The sequence below is a fragment of the Bactrocera tryoni genome, chromosome 2 (genome assembly GCF_016617805.1).
Source record: "Bactrocera tryoni isolate S06 chromosome 2, CSIRO_BtryS06_freeze2, whole genome shotgun sequence".
Classification (NCBI taxonomy): Eukaryota; Metazoa; Arthropoda; class Insecta; order Diptera; family Tephritidae; genus Bactrocera; species Bactrocera tryoni.
The window spans coordinates 47,912,550-47,933,448 of NC_052500.1; the positions used below are offsets into that span (position 1 = coordinate 47,912,550).

The 20,899-nt window shown below is 37.2% G+C and overlaps 2 protein-coding genes across 2 annotated transcripts in view; one reads left to right on the forward strand and one right to left on the reverse strand.

Annotated features, from left to right (window-relative positions):
* Positions 1–7,969: 7,969 nt before the first annotated feature.
* LOC120767467 (gamma-tubulin complex component 4 homolog) lies at positions 7,970–10,186 on the reverse strand. The gene has a single exon (XM_040093555.1). It carries the CDS (start codon positions 10,038–10,040, stop codon positions 8,016–8,018), a length of 2,025 nt encoding a protein of 674 aa, XP_039949489.1. The 5' UTR covers positions 10,041–10,186; the 3' UTR covers positions 7,970–8,015.
* A 3,105-nt stretch (positions 10,187–13,291) lies between these two features.
* The window catches only part of LOC120767468 (glycoprotein-N-acetylgalactosamine 3-beta-galactosyltransferase 1), a 50,271-nt gene continuing 42,663 nt past the window's right edge, over positions 13,292–20,899 (forward strand). The window contains exon 1 of the mRNA XM_040093556.1: positions 13,292–14,490. The gene's annotated coding sequence lies outside the window, so the exon portion shown is untranslated. The remainder of the gene's footprint in view (positions 14,491–20,899) is intronic.

Genomic DNA, 20,899 nt, shown 5'->3' on the forward strand with positions numbered 1-20,899 from the left:
TAGAAATAATGTAATCTCCGGAAAACTATTCAGATCAGTTAACTATAGCATATAGCTGCCATACAAACCGAAGGATCGGAATCAAATGCTTGCATGGGAAACTTTTGCATTTGACGTGGTATCTTCACAAAATTTGACATGGATTAGTGTCTAAGGTAATAATATAATCTCCGAAAAAATCGGATTACTATAGGGTATAGCTTCTAAACAAACTGAACACATAGTTACTAAAAGAAATGCACCTGTGAAGGGTATGTTAGCTTCGGCGCGACCGAAGTTAACGTTTTTTCTTGTTTTTATTGACTTCGTAAATCACTTAAGGAATAGTCCATACATACATTTGGTGTAACAACATCTTCACAGTCTCTGCATCTGCATCGTATATCGATGCTCATCTCAAATTATGATTCAACATTTTCTTATTCAGTTACAACTATCACTATAATTCATATACATATGTATATGAGTATGTAAACAAAAACCACGAATCCTTGGCAGTAGATGTGTTTTATTATTATTTTATATTTTTGAAGTAAAAAAATACTCAAATCATTCTTACATGAATATTGAACACATGCTTATGTTTTGAAATATACATATTTTCATTTTGTTTATGAATTGTTTTGGCTTTTAACATAAAACGATAGAAAGTAGCCTATGCCCGTCCCGAGGTTCCATCATCGCCAATTTTCTGACAAATCGGTGCAGCCGTTCCTGAGTTATAAATATAGACATAAACTGCGAAATCGAGGGTGATTTTGCAAAAAAGGACCTTCTCCAGGACTAAAGGAATACCCGTGCAGGTTTTCACGTCTTTCCGTGCAGTGGTTCGGAATGAAATGCGCGGACATACAAAAAATGCGCTTCATTTTTATATGCATACATACGTATAAGATAAAAATATTGAGTTATTTAAATATGTTCATCACGTGTCACAATAAAACCGCAAATTATCATAAAATAATATATTTGTATAACTTCCAGTCATTCATACATATATATTTGCACTGTAGCGTAGCGTTGTTATAATTATTCAAATTAATTAATCGACATAACTTTATTATTCTTTTAAAAATAAAAAAATTTCTTTAAAAAAAATTATTATCAGGGTCGCGGTAGCGTTTTTGTGTTGCTTACCATTATGTATGTGCAATTTTCAAGTGCATTTTTGAAAAAAAAAATATGTTCTTCATCAGACGTTCGATGACTTCGAACGATAATCGGTCGTTCCAACATTAACGCAAGAATGGAATTAAGTAGAATGCATTGTAATTTTGTTATTGAATCACAAAGTACAGAGGATAGAGCACATGAAGCACATATGGCAAATGGCCTTCACGACTTTTCATACTCATACGCACTCGTTTGTCCAAATTTTCCATGTACCAAGTATTCTCTGGGTAGCCTAAGAACATCCGTTTGAAAGTGAGCTAAAGTGAGCACGCGAAACATCCCCTCCGCAGGGTTGTGCGCTGGGTTTGGGACCCGCTACGTAAAAAACACCCCCAATGAAAAGTAGCACACAGCCTCGGATGAGAGTCCTCCCTTTTGATGACGGCCAATGCAAAAAATAAGGACTACGAATTGAGGGCATGCACCTGGAATGTCCGGTCCCTTAATTGGGAAGGTGCCGCTCCCAGCTGGTTGATATCTTCGTGCAAATAAAGGCTGACATCACCGCCGTCCAAGAAATGCGATGGACGGGACAAGGACAGAGACGAGTAGGTCCTTATGGCATTTACCACAGTGGCCATATAAAGGAGCGCAAGTTTGGTGTGGAATTCGTGGTGGGAGAGAGACTCCGAGTACAATCATTCACTTCGGTGAATGAACGTCTAGCCACAATCCGCATCAAAGCGAAGTTTTTCAACATATCGCTGATTTGCGCCCACGCCCCAACGGAAGAGAAGGACGATGTGACCAAAGATGCCTTCTATGAGCGCTTGGAGCACACTTATGAGCGCTGCCCCCGCCACGATGTCAAAATCGTGCTTGGCAACTTGACGCCAGGGTGAACAAAGTATCTTTGGCACTACGGTCGGTAAATTCAGCCTCCACGACGAAACATCCCCTAATGGGTTGAGGCCGATCGACTTCACCGGGGCCCGAAATATGGTTCTCTGTAATACTAGATTCCAGCACAAGAAAATACATCAAGCCAGATCGATCATGTTGTGATAGACGGAAGACACGTCTCCAGTGTTCTAGACGTGCGTACGCTCCGAGGTCCTAACATCGACTCGGACCACTATCTTGTTGCAACCAAGATTCGCACCTGCCTCTGTACAGCTAAAAACGCACGTCAACAAACACAAGGAGGGTTCGACGTCGAGAAGCTGCAATCACAACAGACAACCGAACGATTTTCTACTCGGCTTGTACTCCTGCTCTCTGAGAGCACTCGTCAACAACTCGGTATAAGGGAACTGTGGGGCAGCATTTCAAACTCCTTCTGTACAGCTGCAACCGAAACCATTGGTTTTCAGAAAATGCAAAAGAACAGCTGATACGACGATGAGCGCCGTGTCGCAGCGGAGAGAAAACAGACTGCCTTCCTTGCAACGTTACGATCGACCACAACACGTGAGGGATGGGATAGATATCGAGAGTTGAAGAGGGAAGCGAGACGCATTTGCAGACAGAAAAATAAAGATGTCTAAATGCGAAAATTCTCCGAAAAAATGGGGAAGCTTACAGAAGGTTTCAAGACCGGAGCAGACTCTTGTAGAAGCCCTAAAGGTGATCTAGTCACCGGTGCCCAGAGCATACTTAAATTCTGGAGGGAACACTTCTGCAGCCTGCTGATTGGCAGTGAACGCACAACGCCAGGAGCAGGCGAACCCGATTCCCCATTCGATGACGATGGAGCAAACTTTCCATTGCCCGACCATGAAGAAGTTCGAGTAGCAATTACCCGCCTGAAGAACAGCAAAGCGGCGAGGGCCGATGAGTTGCCGGCCGAGCTTTTCAAACACGGCGGCGAAGAACTGATAAGGAGCATGCATCGCTTCTTTGTAAAATATGGTCGGACGAAAACACGCCTAACGATTGGAATTTAAGTGTGCTATGCCCAACCCATAAAAAGGGAGACTCCACAATCTGCGCCAACTACCGTGGGATAACCCTCTTATACATCACGTCTAAATTCTATCGAGCGTACTGTGTGAAAGATTAAAGCCCACCGTCAACAAACTGATTGGACCTTATCAGTGTGGCTTTAGACCTGACAAATCAACAACCGATCAAATATTCACCATGCGCCAAATCTTGGAAAAGACACGTGAAAGGAGAATCGACACACACCACCTCTTCGTCGATTTCAAAGCTACTTTCGACAGCACGAAAAGGGGCTGCCTCTATGCCGCGATGTCTGAATTGGTATCCCCGCAAAACTAATACGGCTGTGTAAACTGACGTTGAGGAACACGAAAAGCTCGAGGAACACGAAAAGCTCCGTCAGGATCGGGAAGGACCTCTCCGAGCCGTTCGATACCAAACGAGGTTTCAGACAAGGCGACTCCCTATCGTGCGACTTCTTCAACCTGCTGCTGGAGAAAATAATTCGAGCTGCAGAATTTAACCGAGCACGTACAATCTTTTATAACAGTGTACAGCTGCTGGTGTATGTTCATGATATTAATATCTTTGACCTTAACAACCGCCACGTAGGTTATGCCTGCTCCAGAATGGATAAGGCAGCGAAGCAAATGGGTCTGGTGGTGAAAGAGGGCAAGACGAAATATCTCCTGTCATCAATCAAACAGTCGTCACACTCGCAACTTTGCTCTCACGTCACTGTTGACAGTCATAACTTTGAAGTCGTAGATAATTTCGTCTATCTTAGAACCAGCGTAAAAACCACCAACAATATCAACCTGGAAATCCAACGCAGGATAACTCTTGCCAACAGTTGCTACTTCGGACTGAGTAGGCAATTGAGAAGTAAAGTCCTCTCTTGACGAAGAAAAACCAAACTCTATAAGTCACTCATAATTCCGGTCCTGCTATATGGTGCAGATGCCTGGACGATGACAACAACTGATGAGTCGACGTTGCGAGTTTTAGAGAGAAAAGTTCTGCAAAATTTTAGTCCTTTGCGCGTTGGCCACGGCAAATATCGCATTTGATGGAACAATGAGCTATATGTGATATATGATGACATTGACATACATACATAGTTGAGCGAATTAAAAGACAGCAGCTACGCTGGCTAGATCATGTTGTCCAAATTGACGAAAACACTCCAGCTGTGAAAGTATTCGACGCAGTACCCGTCGGGGGAAGCAGAGGAAGAGGAAGACCTCCACTCCGTTGGAAGGACCAATTGGAAAAGGACCTGCCTTCACTTGGAATAGCCAATTGGCGCCACGTAGCGAAAAGAAAAAACGACTGGCGCGCTGTTGTTAACTCGACTATAATCGCGTAAGCGGCGTCTACGCCAATAAAGAAGAAGAAGAAGATAGTGCGAGTACTGAGCCTTTATATACCTAATATAAAGATTTTGGACCTACCGGGAGACTTTATATTGCATAAATCGGCCAATATACTTGTATAATAGACTGAGTTTTGTTCATAACAGTATATCATTATGCCTAAAATGGATAAAATTGGACGAAAACATGACCTAGCCCCCATATATGTAACTATTATCAGGATTTTCGAACATCCGGCTGACTTTACTCCATATCATTGGTGATTGTACATATGTGAGGTACTTTAATGAAACCCAGGTAACAGTTTTTTTAAGTATGTGGCATGATAATACAAGGTGTAAACAGGACTTTTTGAATCTAGCGCCTCCTGGTAGCGCCATCTATAAGTCGACTGGTGCGTTAGAATCTGCAAATTTTATCGATTGTACAGTGAGAAGTGAAGTTATTGCGTTTTAAGTGTCAGTATGTTTGTGTTATCAGTGAGAAAATGAGTTTCGAACAAAGAGCCAACATTAAAGAGGAAGGAAATTGGTAAAACTTTTACCGAAACGTTTCAATTGATGAAACAAGTTGATGGCGATGATTGCCTATCCCGTAGCAGAGTGCACGAGTGGTTTCAACGTTTTCAAAGCGGTCCTGAGGACATATATGACGATCAACATGTGGGCCAATCAAAATCCGTGATCACCGGAAATTCCACCGAAACTGTTCGTGAATTCGTCAAAAATCAGCCGAAATCATCACTGAAATTCATGGAAATGGAATTGAACATCGATTTATCGCATTTTGACCGAACATTTGGGTTTACGAAAGGTGTGTGCACGGTTTGTTCCGCACAAATTGACTAACGACCAAAAATTGCTCAGAATTCAACGTTCGAATGACATCATTAAAGAGATTATTTGACCAAAAATCACAATTTAACCATTAACCACTCCCCGTATTCACCTGATATGCCGCCGTGCGACTTCTTCCTTTTCGGAAAAATGCATTTGTCCATGAAAGGAAAGCGTTATGCAGACGTAGAGGCCAGTCAAAAGGCTTGCACCGGCATTAGATTCCGATTCTCTGGTTGCGTTTTACATCTTAAGGTATTTCCCTGGTCGTAATTCTTACAAGTTGTGAGAGTATAAAATAAATAATAATTATAAGTTTTTAACCATACATTTAAAATGACCAGAAGTACACAAAAATATAATTAAATTTTAAATAATTATTGTTTCTTTGTATGACGGTTTATATAAACGCTTAAGTTTTATTAGTATAGTTCTTACATATGTATGGGCATTGAGAGGCAGGAATGCTAAAATGGTGGTGCGCGTTAAGTCGCCAAGTACCAAACGGGTAGTAGTATCGAAGCGGTCAATGGCGCCATCCATTAGACGATATTGATCGGTAGAGAATGAAGGTAAGGTCACATTCATTATGTCGTTCGCGATTTTTATATAAGAGATTGGAACCGGTATGACTCAGAAGATCTGAGCGGAGGTTTAGTTTGGATTCTTAACCCCATCCATCCTTCCCTCCTAATAAAATATCGATTATCTCCTCGATCTTGCTCTAAAGGCCGTTGCAGTTGAATTGTAGGAGTTTGATGTGCCGCCGTAGAATTGGCCATACATGACACACATGTGCGTTCGATCTGTATGTGTTTTATCGCGATTTGCTCGTGTATGGGTTTGTGCGCATACCAATCCATGTTTGCGAAAATGTTTGATTTTTTACGATCGGTGTTTACACATGTACACATGTATGTCGTGTATGGCACTGTGTGCACACAAAATCTCATTTTCCTCGTGTCGCCAAATGGGAAAGACCGTGGACAAACAATTTTCCCCCTTGTTTGTCGCACATATTCACTGTTTGAAGAACGAACGCAAAATGGATTTGTATGTCGTGTATGGCGAAACGAATTAATACAGATCGAACGCACATGTGTGTCGTGTATGCCCACTTTAAAGTAGTAGGAACCCTTGGAGTGCGAGGGTGATATACAGGTGGTGGTTGTTGCGGCTGCAGAACCCGCGGACGCGACTAGTGTTATTGGGGCAGCTTCCATATGGTCGCCTGGATGCAGTGGCACGCAGATGAGGAAACTACAGACCTGTCAAAACACTGCACTCCGGACCACTACAGGATGTCTTTTGATGTCTCCCGTTGAACACCTCCACAGTGAGATGCTTATGCTCCCTGTTAAGAAGCATAATCAACTCCTCTCCAAGCAGTTCCTGCTGGGATGCTTTCGCAGAAATCACCCTTGCAGCCATCTGCTTGAAGCGGAACCGCCTCCTAGGAGCATCAAAAGGTCATTCCTGGATTACGTCGACGACGTCGTACAGTACGCCGACCGGACTTCGGACGCAACTAACTTTCGACAGGTACTGATCGCCATTCACAGCGGAGCCATCAACACCTTCACCGACTCCCTTCCCGTGAATGGCGTTCTTGGAGTCAAACCACCACCCATCGCAGACGAAGAGCTCCAGCTGCCACGAGAAACGCGTGTGACCCTTGCGCAACTTCGTTCTGGATACTGTAGCAGGTTAAACTCCTACTTATCCAGAATAGACCCTGACATACCCAATGTATGTCCTGCTTGCAACGAGTCTCCGCATGACACTGACCATCTCTTTGCATGCCCTACAGACCCTACCCATCTAACACCTTCCTCCCTTTGGTTCGACCCCGTCGAAACAGCACGTTTCTTGGGCCTACCGTTAGATGACATCGACGACAACACAAATGACATTTGCCATCCCAACGGGGATTGAATTTCCGTTAAAACAAGAACAACTAGTGTTATTGGGCGACGTCATTGTTAGGCAATATCCTGCAGCAAGGGGCAACGTGTGAAGTTACAATAACAACAATGCACTCCACTTCCTGGTAGTGCGCAAGTCGGAACAAGTCTGAAAATGACACCAGACGGAGCTTGAATTTCACCTGACTGAGTGAGGTGAACGGGGCGTGGGACTGATGCAACTGGGAATCATGATGTTTAGTTCCGATTCTTTTTCCATTGTTGGCCAATCGACTAGAGCGAGAACGCTTTAGTTGCTCGGCCGTAGAGCCTGTGAGTTGGCCGCTTGAAGCCACATAACTTGTGGTCTACTCCATATGTTCCTAAGTCCAGAATCGGTCTTAAGATGGCTCCATCCATTGCATGTGGTGGAATTTGAATGTAGCCTTTTAGCACATATTTTCAGGGCCCGTGTTGGACTCAATGCCAGTATAAATCATACATGGCCGCTAGGGGTTATCTAGTGATAACAAGATATAGTTTTTGCTTGCCGATTCAAACAGACTTGGTTCTCGAAATAAAATACTCATTACTTAAAGTCTTGTTTCGACCCCTAAAAGTAACTAGGGAGATATAATAGGTTAATTTCGCGCAAAAATCATCAAAGATAATTGTTTTTTCAAATAACTTCATTTAGTTTTTTATAATGCGAAGCATGAGATTTCTCAATTTATTAAAACAAAATTCAGTAATTTTTTAATTCAACATTAATAATATAATACAGAGTATTTGAGGGTTCTTTTTTTTAAACGTTAAAATTTCAATGTATGTTTGTAAAACCCCTACATTGCTAAACTAAATAACTTTTTTTTCTTGGTGCTGAACCAATGATTAAAATCTAATCGCAAGAGTAACTGCGACAATGGAGTTGTAGTCGGGTTTGTTTTCAAACCTATTAGATAATTAATTAATTGATCCATCAGCATACTAAATCGTTCATCTTGTTGATCAATATAATCTTTAATTACCATCCCACACAAGTCTTGTCTCAAAACGTTACTTAAGTTGTCGCACACACTGAATATATCGATTAAGATATTATAAATCGGATTATTTGATTGTGAGACTATAAACTGATTGATATTTAGCTTATTACTCTCTTCGTTAGTCAGTAAAAAGCAGAGTGAAAGTATATTGGCCAGAAATATGCTGTGCGCTTTTTGAATTTCCTCAAAATCCGCTTTATTTTGTATGGTATTCAAAAGTATGCTGAATTGGCTCTCCAACACATCGACTTGTATATAATACTGTAGATTATCTATGAAAAAAATCAATTGGTTTAAGAGGCTTGTCAGTTTGAATTTTTCACGTGAGCATAATTTGGTGCGTCGCACCTTATTGCACCACATCATATGTAGCTCGAATTGCATTTTCTTGATTAAAAGTAGAAAACGGAAAAGAATATTATAGTTGTCGATCACTTTCGGCGAGAACAGCAAATGCAATGGCCAATTAATTTTGTAATTTAGCTGCATGTAATGCAAATAGTTGTGTTCTAATTCTTTTGGATTACTACTGTGCAATAGTGGTTTGGCGATACTTAGTGAGAAACGTTCCAAGTCTTCAGAAACACCAACTCCATGTGCGGCAGATTCGAAAGCTTTTACGAAATCATGCACTTTATTTTCATTGTACTTGTCTTTGCCGATTTCATATGTGAGACGTAAAAATTCTAAGAACAATTCACCGCGGCCCAGTAAAAAATATTCTTTTATTAATTTCAGTTGCTGTACCAAATCCGCTTGATTAATTGCTATTTCAGACAAACGTGTTGTTAAATATGCCTTAATTTCATTAACGATGCTCTCGTAGTGTTGCACGTTCAGCTCCTCATCGTTTTGTAGCATTTGTATCTTTCCAAAGTAAATATGCTCCTTCTCATTGCTTAAAGAGCTCTCATCTTCCAAGTCGGTGTGTTCCGTTTTACTCCAGTTTTGTGTGAGAATCTTGTGTTTATTAGCATCTGCTTTAAATATGAGTATTGTTTGGCCAATGAAAAGTACCTTTTCGGCCCAACCAGTGGGTAAATAATGAGGTAAAACTTCATAGCATATTTCATAACGCCAAATGTCAGCGTACGTACTTGCCACTTTAGACAATGTGGTTATTGTACTAGCTTGTTTGCCACTTTCCGTGCTGGCACATTTGCTGGTGTCACTCTCAGCGGCACTATTGATATTACCCTCTGAGCATTGTATGAAGAACTCGCCGTATGTATCAATTATTTTGGCATAAAGTATCCAATGCGTAAGTTGTTTGAAAAATACTACGTTCACTGCAAGTTGCAAGGTTTTAATAGCGGCGCGTATTTTCTGATCACCATGTTCTGCATTTTGGTGCAAAAACTGCATAATTTCACAGCCATGTAATTTTTGACTTCGAATTACACGAATTAACTTTCGCAAATATAGCGCTAACGGTTCATATGTCTTTAAATTTCGATATATAAAAAGCAGTGAAAAATTTGTTGGATTTTTCAAGTATTTTTGTTCAAGAGCAGTAATGTTGTCAAAATAATCCTTTAAAACAGTGTCTATACCGTTTGCGAAGGCCTTCAAATAAAGACCCTTTTGCAGCGGCTCATCTGTATCGAATATTACTACATTTCTATTGACACTGTTGTTGCTGCCGCATACTTTGGCAAATTTTTCAATGTCACGTAACAAGTTAATGATAGTTATAATGTCCTGTAGAACTAGCTTTTCACAAGGATGCAAGAAAGTCGAGACATCTGTTGCGGTAAAGTCTTCCAAGGATAAATATTTCGATTGCAAATTCAAGCAAGATAGCAGCACTTCATGTATCATTTTGATGGCTATCTTTCAAAGTGAAAGAATCATTGAAAGTACTTATTGGCTATTTGAACTGCTGCAAATAAAACTATTTGATTATTTTATAAACAAATTATTGTCGCGGGGTGTTTGTTGAAATGGTCGAACAGCCGATTGGCAAACGTCAGTTTAATTATTACAGCTGTCACATAACCAATGTTGCCACTTGCAGATATTGCCATTAAATGGGGAATTCACACAATCGCTTGTAATTATGTAGTCTTATAAGAATTATTTACTCTAATAACGCGAATGATAAATATTATTTAAATAATTTAATAATAAAAATATAGTTACTATTGCGGTGTTAAATTACATAATATTTTAACTTCAAACTCTCACATCGCACTGGAAAGCAATTGACTTTGGTATGTGTTTAAACAATGCAAATATTTTTGGGAAATGATTATAAATTATTTATATAGAAGTAATATATTTTTAATTCGTTAAGCAATAATTTCGTCTTTATTGTAAATCGTACATTGCGGCGCTAGTTTATTTTAATGTTTCCAAACATTTAAATCTTTCGGAACTTATTATAATGCACACTGCAAAATATCGCAGGAACCGCAAATGCATATTGAAAGAATAACCTAAAAACATACGTAAATAATAGGTATACTTTTATTAGAAAAATAAAGGCGAATGAAGATCCGGAGTTTATCACAAGTTAAAAAGTAATTTTAACAACTAAATTAATTTTTAATGGGAGAAATCGTAGCGCCTAAAATTATACTTTTTCAATGAACATGTAGTATATCTCAGTTCTTGTAATTAGAATGGTATTTAGTTTTTGTTTTGAAAGAATATTTTTTGAATTATTATTAAATAACAAAATCTTTATTTTTGCGCTCGGGTAAATATATTGGTATATGATATACAATGATATAAATAAATTTATATACATATGTTCAATAGAGAGCAGGATGCCAAAGCTACACAAACATAATGACGATGATATACTTACATATATATGTATATAAGTATATTTCTAGAAAAATACAACATAGGGAGAGCATAAAATATTACGCCGGTTGAAAAGAGAACATAACTTATTCATGCAAACGACAGATGGGAAGAGCTATTAGGAATATAAGCACTCACACACAGTTGGTTCGAATAGGGAATATTGATGAAATATTATTTATTAACAATTTCAGAGCAATTTTTGTTTCTATTAAATAAATTAAAGCAAGTAGTGTGTTGATCAAATTGATTATGATTAAAATAATGCATGCTCTCTGTTTTTGAGATTCCCTATATCTTCTCTACCACAAAATTCGTACTCTATGTAATCTCTGCAAACATGATAACGGGGCATCTCGACAGGATAAAAATTATAGCATACTAACTGTCAAACGCATTGCTATTGCCATTGCCAAATCTGTATATGGGCATTTGCTATCATAATATAGTATAATCATTTGCCCAAAGGCGTAGGGTAGGTAGGTTCGATCTGATGTAGCGCACGTTTTGAGCTCTTGAACCCCTTAAATCTTTTATGTGGAAAATAAAAAAAGGATAAAGATATTTTTTTCACAAATGTATTTCTGGGAAAAATAAGAAGTCATATTTTTGAACTACTATATAATAATTGCTATTGTACTATTAAATAATAAATTTAAAGTGAGCAATAATATCTTGACTTATGCTTTCATAAGTTTATTAAATACAAGACTTCGCTCATTCCCAACCCAATTTGCATAATTTTTCTGTAAATTAAAAATATTAAACTAAATATTAATTTTTTGGAAAAATGTTGTTTTGAAAATGTACTTTATTTTTATAATATAACACAGCCGTCTTAATACTTGCTCTTCTAAATTTCATATTACCGAAAAGAAAATGCCGACGGCATATGTGCAAATGGAATATGTTACCTCTTCGAAATTTTCATAGAAATGAAAACTGCGCTGTCAAACTGCTGAAGTGACAGCTTATAGCTTACAATATATGGCAAACTAATTAGTATTCCATATACAGTAAGCAATAAGAATGTGGAGTCTCCACAGGCAATAGGCACGGCAATACAGTTAGTATACTATAAATTTTATCCTGTCGAGATGCCCCGTAAGTATGAAATACGGACATCTAGATAGCCGAAAGAGAATATATGAATACACGAATATTATTCGATAAGATAAGGAATGTCATTGAAGATTGATATAGAGTATTATTTTGAGTAATTTCTGCTGAGGCCTAACTTAAGACCTAACGCCTTAGCATATATTATATACAGAAGTTATCAGTAGCACAATAGAGTAAGATGAGAAGAAAACTCTATGGTGTACTTTTCATATATGTGTGTATGTATGTACATATATTGTTTACGGGCCTGGATTTAGATAAGATGATGATGATAGTCGGCAACATAAGAAAACATTAACTATGTCATGTCTTTGGGCGCTACAGCATCAAGAGTACTATATTTAGCCATATCCGTCTGTCCGTATATACGCGAATTAGTCCCTCAGTTTTGCGGTATCGATCTGAAAATTTTCGTACACGCTATTATCTCCTCAAGAGGGTGCTGATTTGTAGGAACCACTCTTATTGGACCACTAAAGTATATTGCTGTCATACAAACTGCACAATCCAATTCCAGTCCTTGTATGAGAGCTTTTTTATTTAGCTGGATATTTTCTCAAATTTTGACTTCAATTACCGCCCTACGATGCACGTTACTATTCTCCGAAAATTGCTCAGATCGGACCACTATTGCATAGCTGCCATACAAACTGTAGGATCAAAACCTTGTATGGCAAGCTGTTTTGTTTGACGAGATATCTTCAGTGGCACAATCTCCGAAAAAATTGTTCACATCGGTCTACTGTATATATGTATATGTATGTATATTTACAAAATGACCGATCAAAATCAAAATTAAGTTCTCTTTATACCCTTTTATGCCATAAGAAATGCTCCTATCAAGGGTGAAGTTAACGTTTTTTCTTGCTTTTCATACAAATCTGTAGCTCATCTTCGCGTCGGGCAAGATGACTTCTATCAAACGCACCCGTTTTTATTTTTTATATACTTACATGTACATATATGTTTGGTTATGTATATATAATTGATGTAGGTGTTGTTGTTGTTATATGCAAGGGAGAATACTCGTGCATGCTACTGATTCAGCAGCTGTTTTTATTGTGTCAGTGTCTTCTATTGTTAATCACACGTAATTTTAGTGCTATTTAAACTTCAGTAATAGGCAAGCTTTTATTAAAAATCGTTCAATGAAAACGGCAGTCTCGTGTTGTGCAGCGAAAACGAAAGTTAATATTTAATGCCTGTACATAAAACTATAATTGGAATTGCAAATTCTAACGTAAAATTTAATTCCAAATAAAAAAGTACGCAAAATGTGCCTTCGAACAAATACAAAAAAAAAAACAAAACAAACCACCATAGGTCGCCCATAAGTCAACCCCTCTATGCATGATAAACAAACCCCTAAATGGATTTAGAAAAATACTCACAGTGTGCTCTCGGCGCTCTATCGCGACAAATAGCGTCGTTAGTGATGACTCTTTACAGGGAGGTACTCAATCGCTTGACAACCCCAGCAAACACATAGCCACCAGCGAAAGCATTGTGAGCGCGTCCAAATAGTACATTCGTTCCTGTCGCAGCTGCTGAATGTGCATGCAGGGCCAAGTAGGCTACTAAACTCTGCCGGTGCTACTGCCGGTTGTGTGCTGAGGCTCGTTAGCGGCGGCCAACGCGAATGCGGGCGTGAGCAAAAGCGAATTGCCGAGTGAATAGTGCACATTAACGGTGTGCGCTTTTTGTTTTTATTTTAATCCCCAACTTTGCATGCAGGGCCAATGCGGTGCTAAACGCGATCATTCGTTCTTCTGTGACTAAGCAAGAGGAATTGATTAATTTGTTGCCTTTTTTCGCTACATTATTTTCTAAACAATAATGCTATTTGAGTTAAGTTGAAATATCGATGAAGTGGAAAGTGGCAGCTAAAGTGAATTCGAATGAAAATATTTGTGTATGCAAGATTAATAGGTGATAGTGGTGGCTGAAAATTATGAAACGTGTGTGGCGTATACACACATACATACATCCATAAATATGCATGTATATATTTTCATAAATTATATGCACTAGAAGTGTAGGAAATGCAATGAAACAGTCAACTGCAGAAACGTGTTAAAAATAAGTGCGTTCGGAGTTTATCGACATACATACATACATATGTATGTACAAATCTACATGTATGTGTGATATGTATGTATGAATGCAAATATTTCTATATAGTGAGTTGTAAAAAAAATGCAAATAAGCAAATATTGCGTGAGAAAAGTGCCAGTGGACTTTGAGTATAACGCGCTCTTAACGGTACCGTGAAAGTGTTGTGAAGGTGAATGAAAAGATTTACTTAGCTTTCCAGGAATTTATAAATATTGCAGATAAGGTGAGTTCTAATCGCAATAACAAAAATACACGTGTGCATAAAGAAGTCTTTCATAATTTTTGCTAATATCAAAAAGCATGGCATTAAATGCAGTGAGTAAGCATTTTTGCAAACTCAAAAATTCTTCGAAAAGTCGGAAAATTATTTGCAGACAAAACAATAACAATAACGTACATATGTGGTTGCTATACCAATCGCTCTCTTTACTCTTTCTACTCCTTGCCAAAGTTAATATTAGATTCTCTCACAACTATTACCCTGCTCTCTTCACTCTATTGTTTGTATGTGTGATGTGCTGTCAAATTGGTTTTCTCAATTGAGTGTCAAATTATTTGTTGTGTTTACAGTTTATAGAGAAACTGAGTTTAACGCAGTTTATAAGTAATAAAAAAATTATCAAAAACCATACGAAAAAGGAGACCCTAGCTCACGTTATGGTGACTCAACTGTCGATAAAAGTCAATTTGTGAGACATCGGTATATGTACATCTTAGAACAATAATAATAATCGATTAAAACAATTGATAAGAAAATAAAAATGAAGGGTTTTACCCATCGGCTGAATAAAAGAAAAACAAAAACATGTGCTTGCGGCGAAACTATAATACCCTTTACAAATACAAAAGATTCTATAGAAGAACTTGATTTTGACCCTATAATACCCTTTACAAATACAAAAGATTCTATAGAAGAACTTGATTTTGACCGATCAGTTTGGTTGGAAACTTAATACCATGTTCAGACCGAAAATTGAAAAGATTAGAGTATATTTAAGCATTTCATGACTTAACAGTGTTCTCACTGCCGTTAGAAAAAACAGCTGTTATTGTCATTCAAGAATTCACATCGCTTAATATTTATCAAAAGAAAAGATTGTCATATAGTATTTTGAAATAAAAAGACGGTTTTTTTAATATTTTCCATATAATAGAAATAATGGATGCATTTTTTCATTTGTTAAGTCGATTTTCAGATGAAATTTGGTTCATTGCTTTAAAAAAAATTTGTTTGTTTACATTTTTTTCCTTTTGTAGTGTCTAAATCAGCTGTGATAATGTAACAGATTTCCAGTGCTGACAAGTAGATTGCGCAAAATCAGAGTCGCACAGAGAGATTTAACGTGGATCAGTTTCAAATCATTTCATTGAAGTGATTTGGAACTGTCATTTTTGTATGGCGAAATCTTGATAAATTTTTAAGATTAGTGAGATAATCCATTTAACAGCCGAAATCGTGTGATTAAGTGTCGGTCTGAACATGGTATTACTCTACCATAAAGTGATCCGATCTTCGAGGGTTGTATAGTTGCCTTGAATAACAATCTTTGTCAAATTTCATGATATATTTTATAGGGCCTCCGACGATTCTTTGTGAGTGTTAAAAATTTTTGTGGCTAAGTTAATATACCCTGTTCAGGGTAAAATAGATAAAATTTGCTGACCAACAAATTCAGGTAAAACGCTATCAACGTTATATACATATGTACATACATATGTACATACGTTAAATATTGTAGTCCATATACAGTTTAATATCATAAATTCAAATTGACCTTCTAATATAAAATCTTCATACTCTATGTATAATACTGTAGTCTGTTCGTGTATTGAATAGAAAAATTTTACAAATTAAACGATGTGGGCCAAGTTTTGAGAATCTTTCGAGAACTTCTTCTACATTGACTTCAATGTCATGATGCGTGTACAGCAACGCCAGACCGATCAATCAATTTTAAAGCATGTTCGTCCTCAGCCATGTTTTCATGCGGCGAAGTGGCGAAAAAAAGGGTTCAAAGCTCGCATTCGTTACAGGAAGTGTGCGAAGAAAACTATGAATTATGGGGTATAGGTCTACATCGCAGTTCTTCAACGTTTCCAATGCAGTAGCCGCTAAATTTTTGCCTTTTGACTTTTGCTTCTGCCGCCAATGGCACTGCCAGTGATCAAGTTCACCTTTGACCTTCAAAAGTCAAACGACGTTGTCATTATCCAAAAGGCCTTTGAATCTATCTAAAGAGCAAGCAATAACATTTTCCATTCCTTTAGTTTTCAAAGCAAATAGAAGCAAACTCACTTGAAATTCATCCAATACTTCTCTAGAAAAGCGCGTCTTCAAATCTTCGCCGATTGTTTGCAATAGAGGAATGTACACTGAGAGCCTGTAGTATTCTTCGCAAGTTCTTACGCAGAAATTTTCGCGTTTTGTTTTCCCCATTTTCCCCCTCTTTCCGCCATGGTTGCCATACAAACTGAAAGATCATGTGAAATGAAGTTCTTGTATGGAAAAACGAGTAATCTTCATGAAATTTGACATCGATAAGGCTACCAAAGCAAACTATATCCGAACATATTATTCAGATCGGACTACATATAAACAGGCGGATCCAAATCTAGTTTTTGTATGGAAAACTGTTTTATTTGTGAAGGGTATTATAGCATCAGTACAACCAAAGTTAATGTTTTTTTCTTGTTTTTCAAATTATCATATTCGGCTAGCTCAATATGGTATATACATACATACACACATACTTGTATATACCATACACTAACAAGAAGTACTGCAATATAGCATTTCAACGCCTTAGAAATATTTTCACTCGATTGCTATAATTTAGTTGCGAATTGTTGACGTAAACAAAGTAAAACAATGTACCTACTATTTTCATAACAAAATGTATCAAACTGTTTTCTAAAATTAGTTTCAATTATTTCGTAACTATAAATGTACATATGTATATAACATACAGTCTATCTATGAATGTTATTTATAACAAAACAAAAATAAACAAAATAATTAAATATACATATGTATTTTATAAGTAAATATGTATGTACAGATTTCATATACATATAAAGGAAATATAGCTAAAAATTACTGATAATTTGGTTTAATCAAATACTTTTTTGCAAATGTGTGAGTGATGACATAAGTATGTATGTGGGTACATACAAGAGTACCTGAGCGGCTAAGGCATCATCTAGTTCTTATCAACGTGTCATATTTATACATTATCAATGTCATTTTGATGATTAATTAACTTAAGTTTAAAAATACTTATCTATAGGTACATAGACATATGTATATATGTACATAATTCTACATAGGGACGTTTATATACATTTTGATAGATATCTGGTTCATATTCTGTTCACATTTTAATTAAAAATTCAAACATATGTATCTCTTATTTATACTACATACATACATATATCGGTAGGTATGTAAGTAAAGTGAGTGTCTGACGACAGACCTAGGCCAATTATGAAACTACTAGGACTAAAATCCTTTTACACCGTTATGTCTTCTCTGAATCATCTTGGGCTTCTGATGAAGTTCATCATTACAAAAAGTCTCATCTGTGTAATCTCCGAAACATCGTCAAAAAACGTTCGACCGATAGTGCGATTCTTTTCCTATATAAAGTTTTGTATTCGCCTAGAAGATATTTTATAGTCTCCTCTTCTTTTACCTCTTGACAGATGTAGTCATTGTACGGTGTTCCCAGTCATGTCTGCCAATTAGGCAGTAGCCTGTAAGTACTATTACTAGAGTCATTCCTATTGAATATTAATAGTCGGCAAACGCGGCCCATATTTCATTCTTACCACGTTTACCTGCTTGTTGAACAAGCTAGGGACTGATTCCACCGAGACTCAGATGTATTTATAACATGTCTGTCTATTAATCATCTACAAACCTATTCAAATACATCTAAATTTCCTTTTTTCAGAGTCTAATTGTAGGGCGGTGCCTGCTCTAGCTAGTTCAACTACTTCACCAATGAGCTGTGAAATAGGATGATAGATCCGCCAAGAAAGCAAGGCGTTCTTTCACTATCTTTAATTAAACTCTGAAAGACTTTAGTGATTTCAAAGCCGTTTAGCTACTTGTATACCATATACTAACATATATGTAAATATATTTCTTATTGTGAGCGCACTCTTTGTCAGAACAATAAGGCTTTCTTTTATTGCTGTGATCTGCACTTGGAAGACACTGTAGTGGTCTGTTAGTCGGAAGGCGTTTTTCTAAATTTACTGAAAGACACCACCTCCCACTCAATTATCTAGTTTGGTTCTATCTTTATATAGAAAATTATTCCTGTGTCCCATTCTTCTCTGGAAGGAAAGGCAATATTAGGGTGGGTACCGATTTCAAAAATCATTGGGAAAAAACTTACTAAGTATCTTATGGTATGGTAAGATTATTATTGTATTCTTGGCATTTTCCATTACTAAAAATAATTTGTGACCATATTTTTCTAGAATAGATCTTTTCTCAAGATAGTACTAAATCGGTAGAGGGCAACGTTGAAGAGTGTATTATCATAAATACCTGTCTCATCAGTATACGATTTCTCTTTCATAAATCTCGGTTTGTTTCGAAAATCAATTTAGTAAAGACAAAACTCACAGTTTGATTGCTTGCACTCATTGAGTTCGTAGATGGGCGTAATCGGACCACTGCCATGCTCACAAATCGCCATTAACCGAAAACATATGTATAAAGTGCCATAACTAAGCACTGAATTAAGATATCAAGCTGTAATTTCGTACGGAGGATCGCAGTAGCAAGGGGCACCTGTGGACAACAATTTTCGAAAAAGAAGGCGTGGCCTCGCCCTCTAACATTTTTAATCTGCCACAGGCATTAAACTTTACTACCGAGATGGTATAAGAGAGCTTTATGGGAGCCGGTGTGAAAAATGGACAATGGGGGTGGCACCGCCCACTTTTTGTTGAAATCTACTCTGCACCCGACCAACCGATTTCAATTTTTAAAATTTTGTACGTGGCATTCTTCTTATATTCTTATCTCACATTGTGAAAATGGACGAAATCCGACAACAACCACGCCTACTCCCCATATACATACATATGTAAGACAATTCTAAATTCCACTTGATTCGTTCAGTTTCCAGTACACAAATCAAGAAACAATTAATATAACGGCATAAAACTTTGCACGTATTATGTATTAAGTGTGTTCCACCTCATGACCAAAAATTGTTTAAATCCATTAAAAACTGTTCAAGCCCTTAAGCACTGAACATTTAGACTCCGATGCCTATTCTTGATTTTTGTTCGAAAACGTGGGTCAATGTGTGATATAAGTATATACTGAAATTAAGGGATAATCCTTCTCTTATAATTGAATGTCTTTATGTCAAAAATGGTTTGAATCGGACCAATACTTCCCTTAGCCTTCGTATACTTAATATAAAGATTTTTGAACTTCGAGGTTACTTTGTACCACATATGTATATCGGCCAATATGTGAGTTATTCCAATGAAAATATGAGAACGTGTTTTACTCATAATGGTGTATCTTTGTGCCTAAAATAGATAAATTAAAGCGAGAACTTGGCCTAGCCCCTATGTAGCTAATATAAGGATTTTCGAACATTCGGCTGACTTTATTCTATATGATTGGTTTTACACCTTGCATTATTTCCCTGGCTTTGATTCTTGCAAGTTACAAGAGTATAAAATGTTCGGTTGCACCCGAACTTAGCCCTACCTTACTTGTTGACGTTTACGATTTTTTATAGAGATATTAGGTGTGAGTTGTACTTATTGTGTAAACAAGTCAATGGTAGTTAACCTTAATATCACCATGATTAGGACCTTCTGTAAGAGTGGGTCGAAACCGTGATGGCATTTAATTCAAATCGAAATCAGAGTATTTTAACAATTTTAAGGTAACAATACGTCGAAATTACGTACTCATTTTAGTTTACACTCTCAGACTTTCATTTGAATTCAAAGTTCAAACTTCGAACGCGCATTTGCTCAGTCAGTCTTTATGTCTTTACTTAATATGTACCTCGTAAGGCTAAAAATGAATGAAATAAACAATCTGAGTTCAAAATACATTTCGACGTAACGCCATATTTCCAGTGCTATAAAATAGCGTTATCTTTCTAGGGTTAAATAACGCTATATTATTTACGTTACTTTGATGTTTATTTCGTAGTTGTGTGACTCCACTAATTGCGCTTAATCGACCAAATACAATATATACAATTTGCGGCTGAAAATACTATTGGTTTCAAATTTCTAATCACTTTTTTTTTTAATTTTTCTGATTCAATGTGCAGTCAAACGAAATTTTATAGCGCCTTAATTTGTTTGCTGATTCAAATATCAAATTAAACACGCGAGCAACGAAGCTTCTATGTGCACATGTATGTACATTAGGGTGTGTCAAAAGAAATCTTTTTTTTTAGTGGTATTCGGAAAAAGAGAGAGAGAGACACCTCTAAAATAGTCTGCCCATAAATCCGTTATATGTCCATTTTTGTAGAGCAGTAAATTTCCCACAAAACTATTTTCGGAATTCTGTACCTTGATACAATAACAATCGTTGTGATTTACGTGAGTACCTGCCGTCGACGGCCTAAGCTTAA

Excerpts from the sequence above, each read along its gene's own strand:
- LOC120767467 (XM_040093555.1), bottom strand. The coding sequence starts at position 10,040 with ATGATACATGAAGTGCTGCTATCTTGCTTGAATTTGCAATCGAAATAT.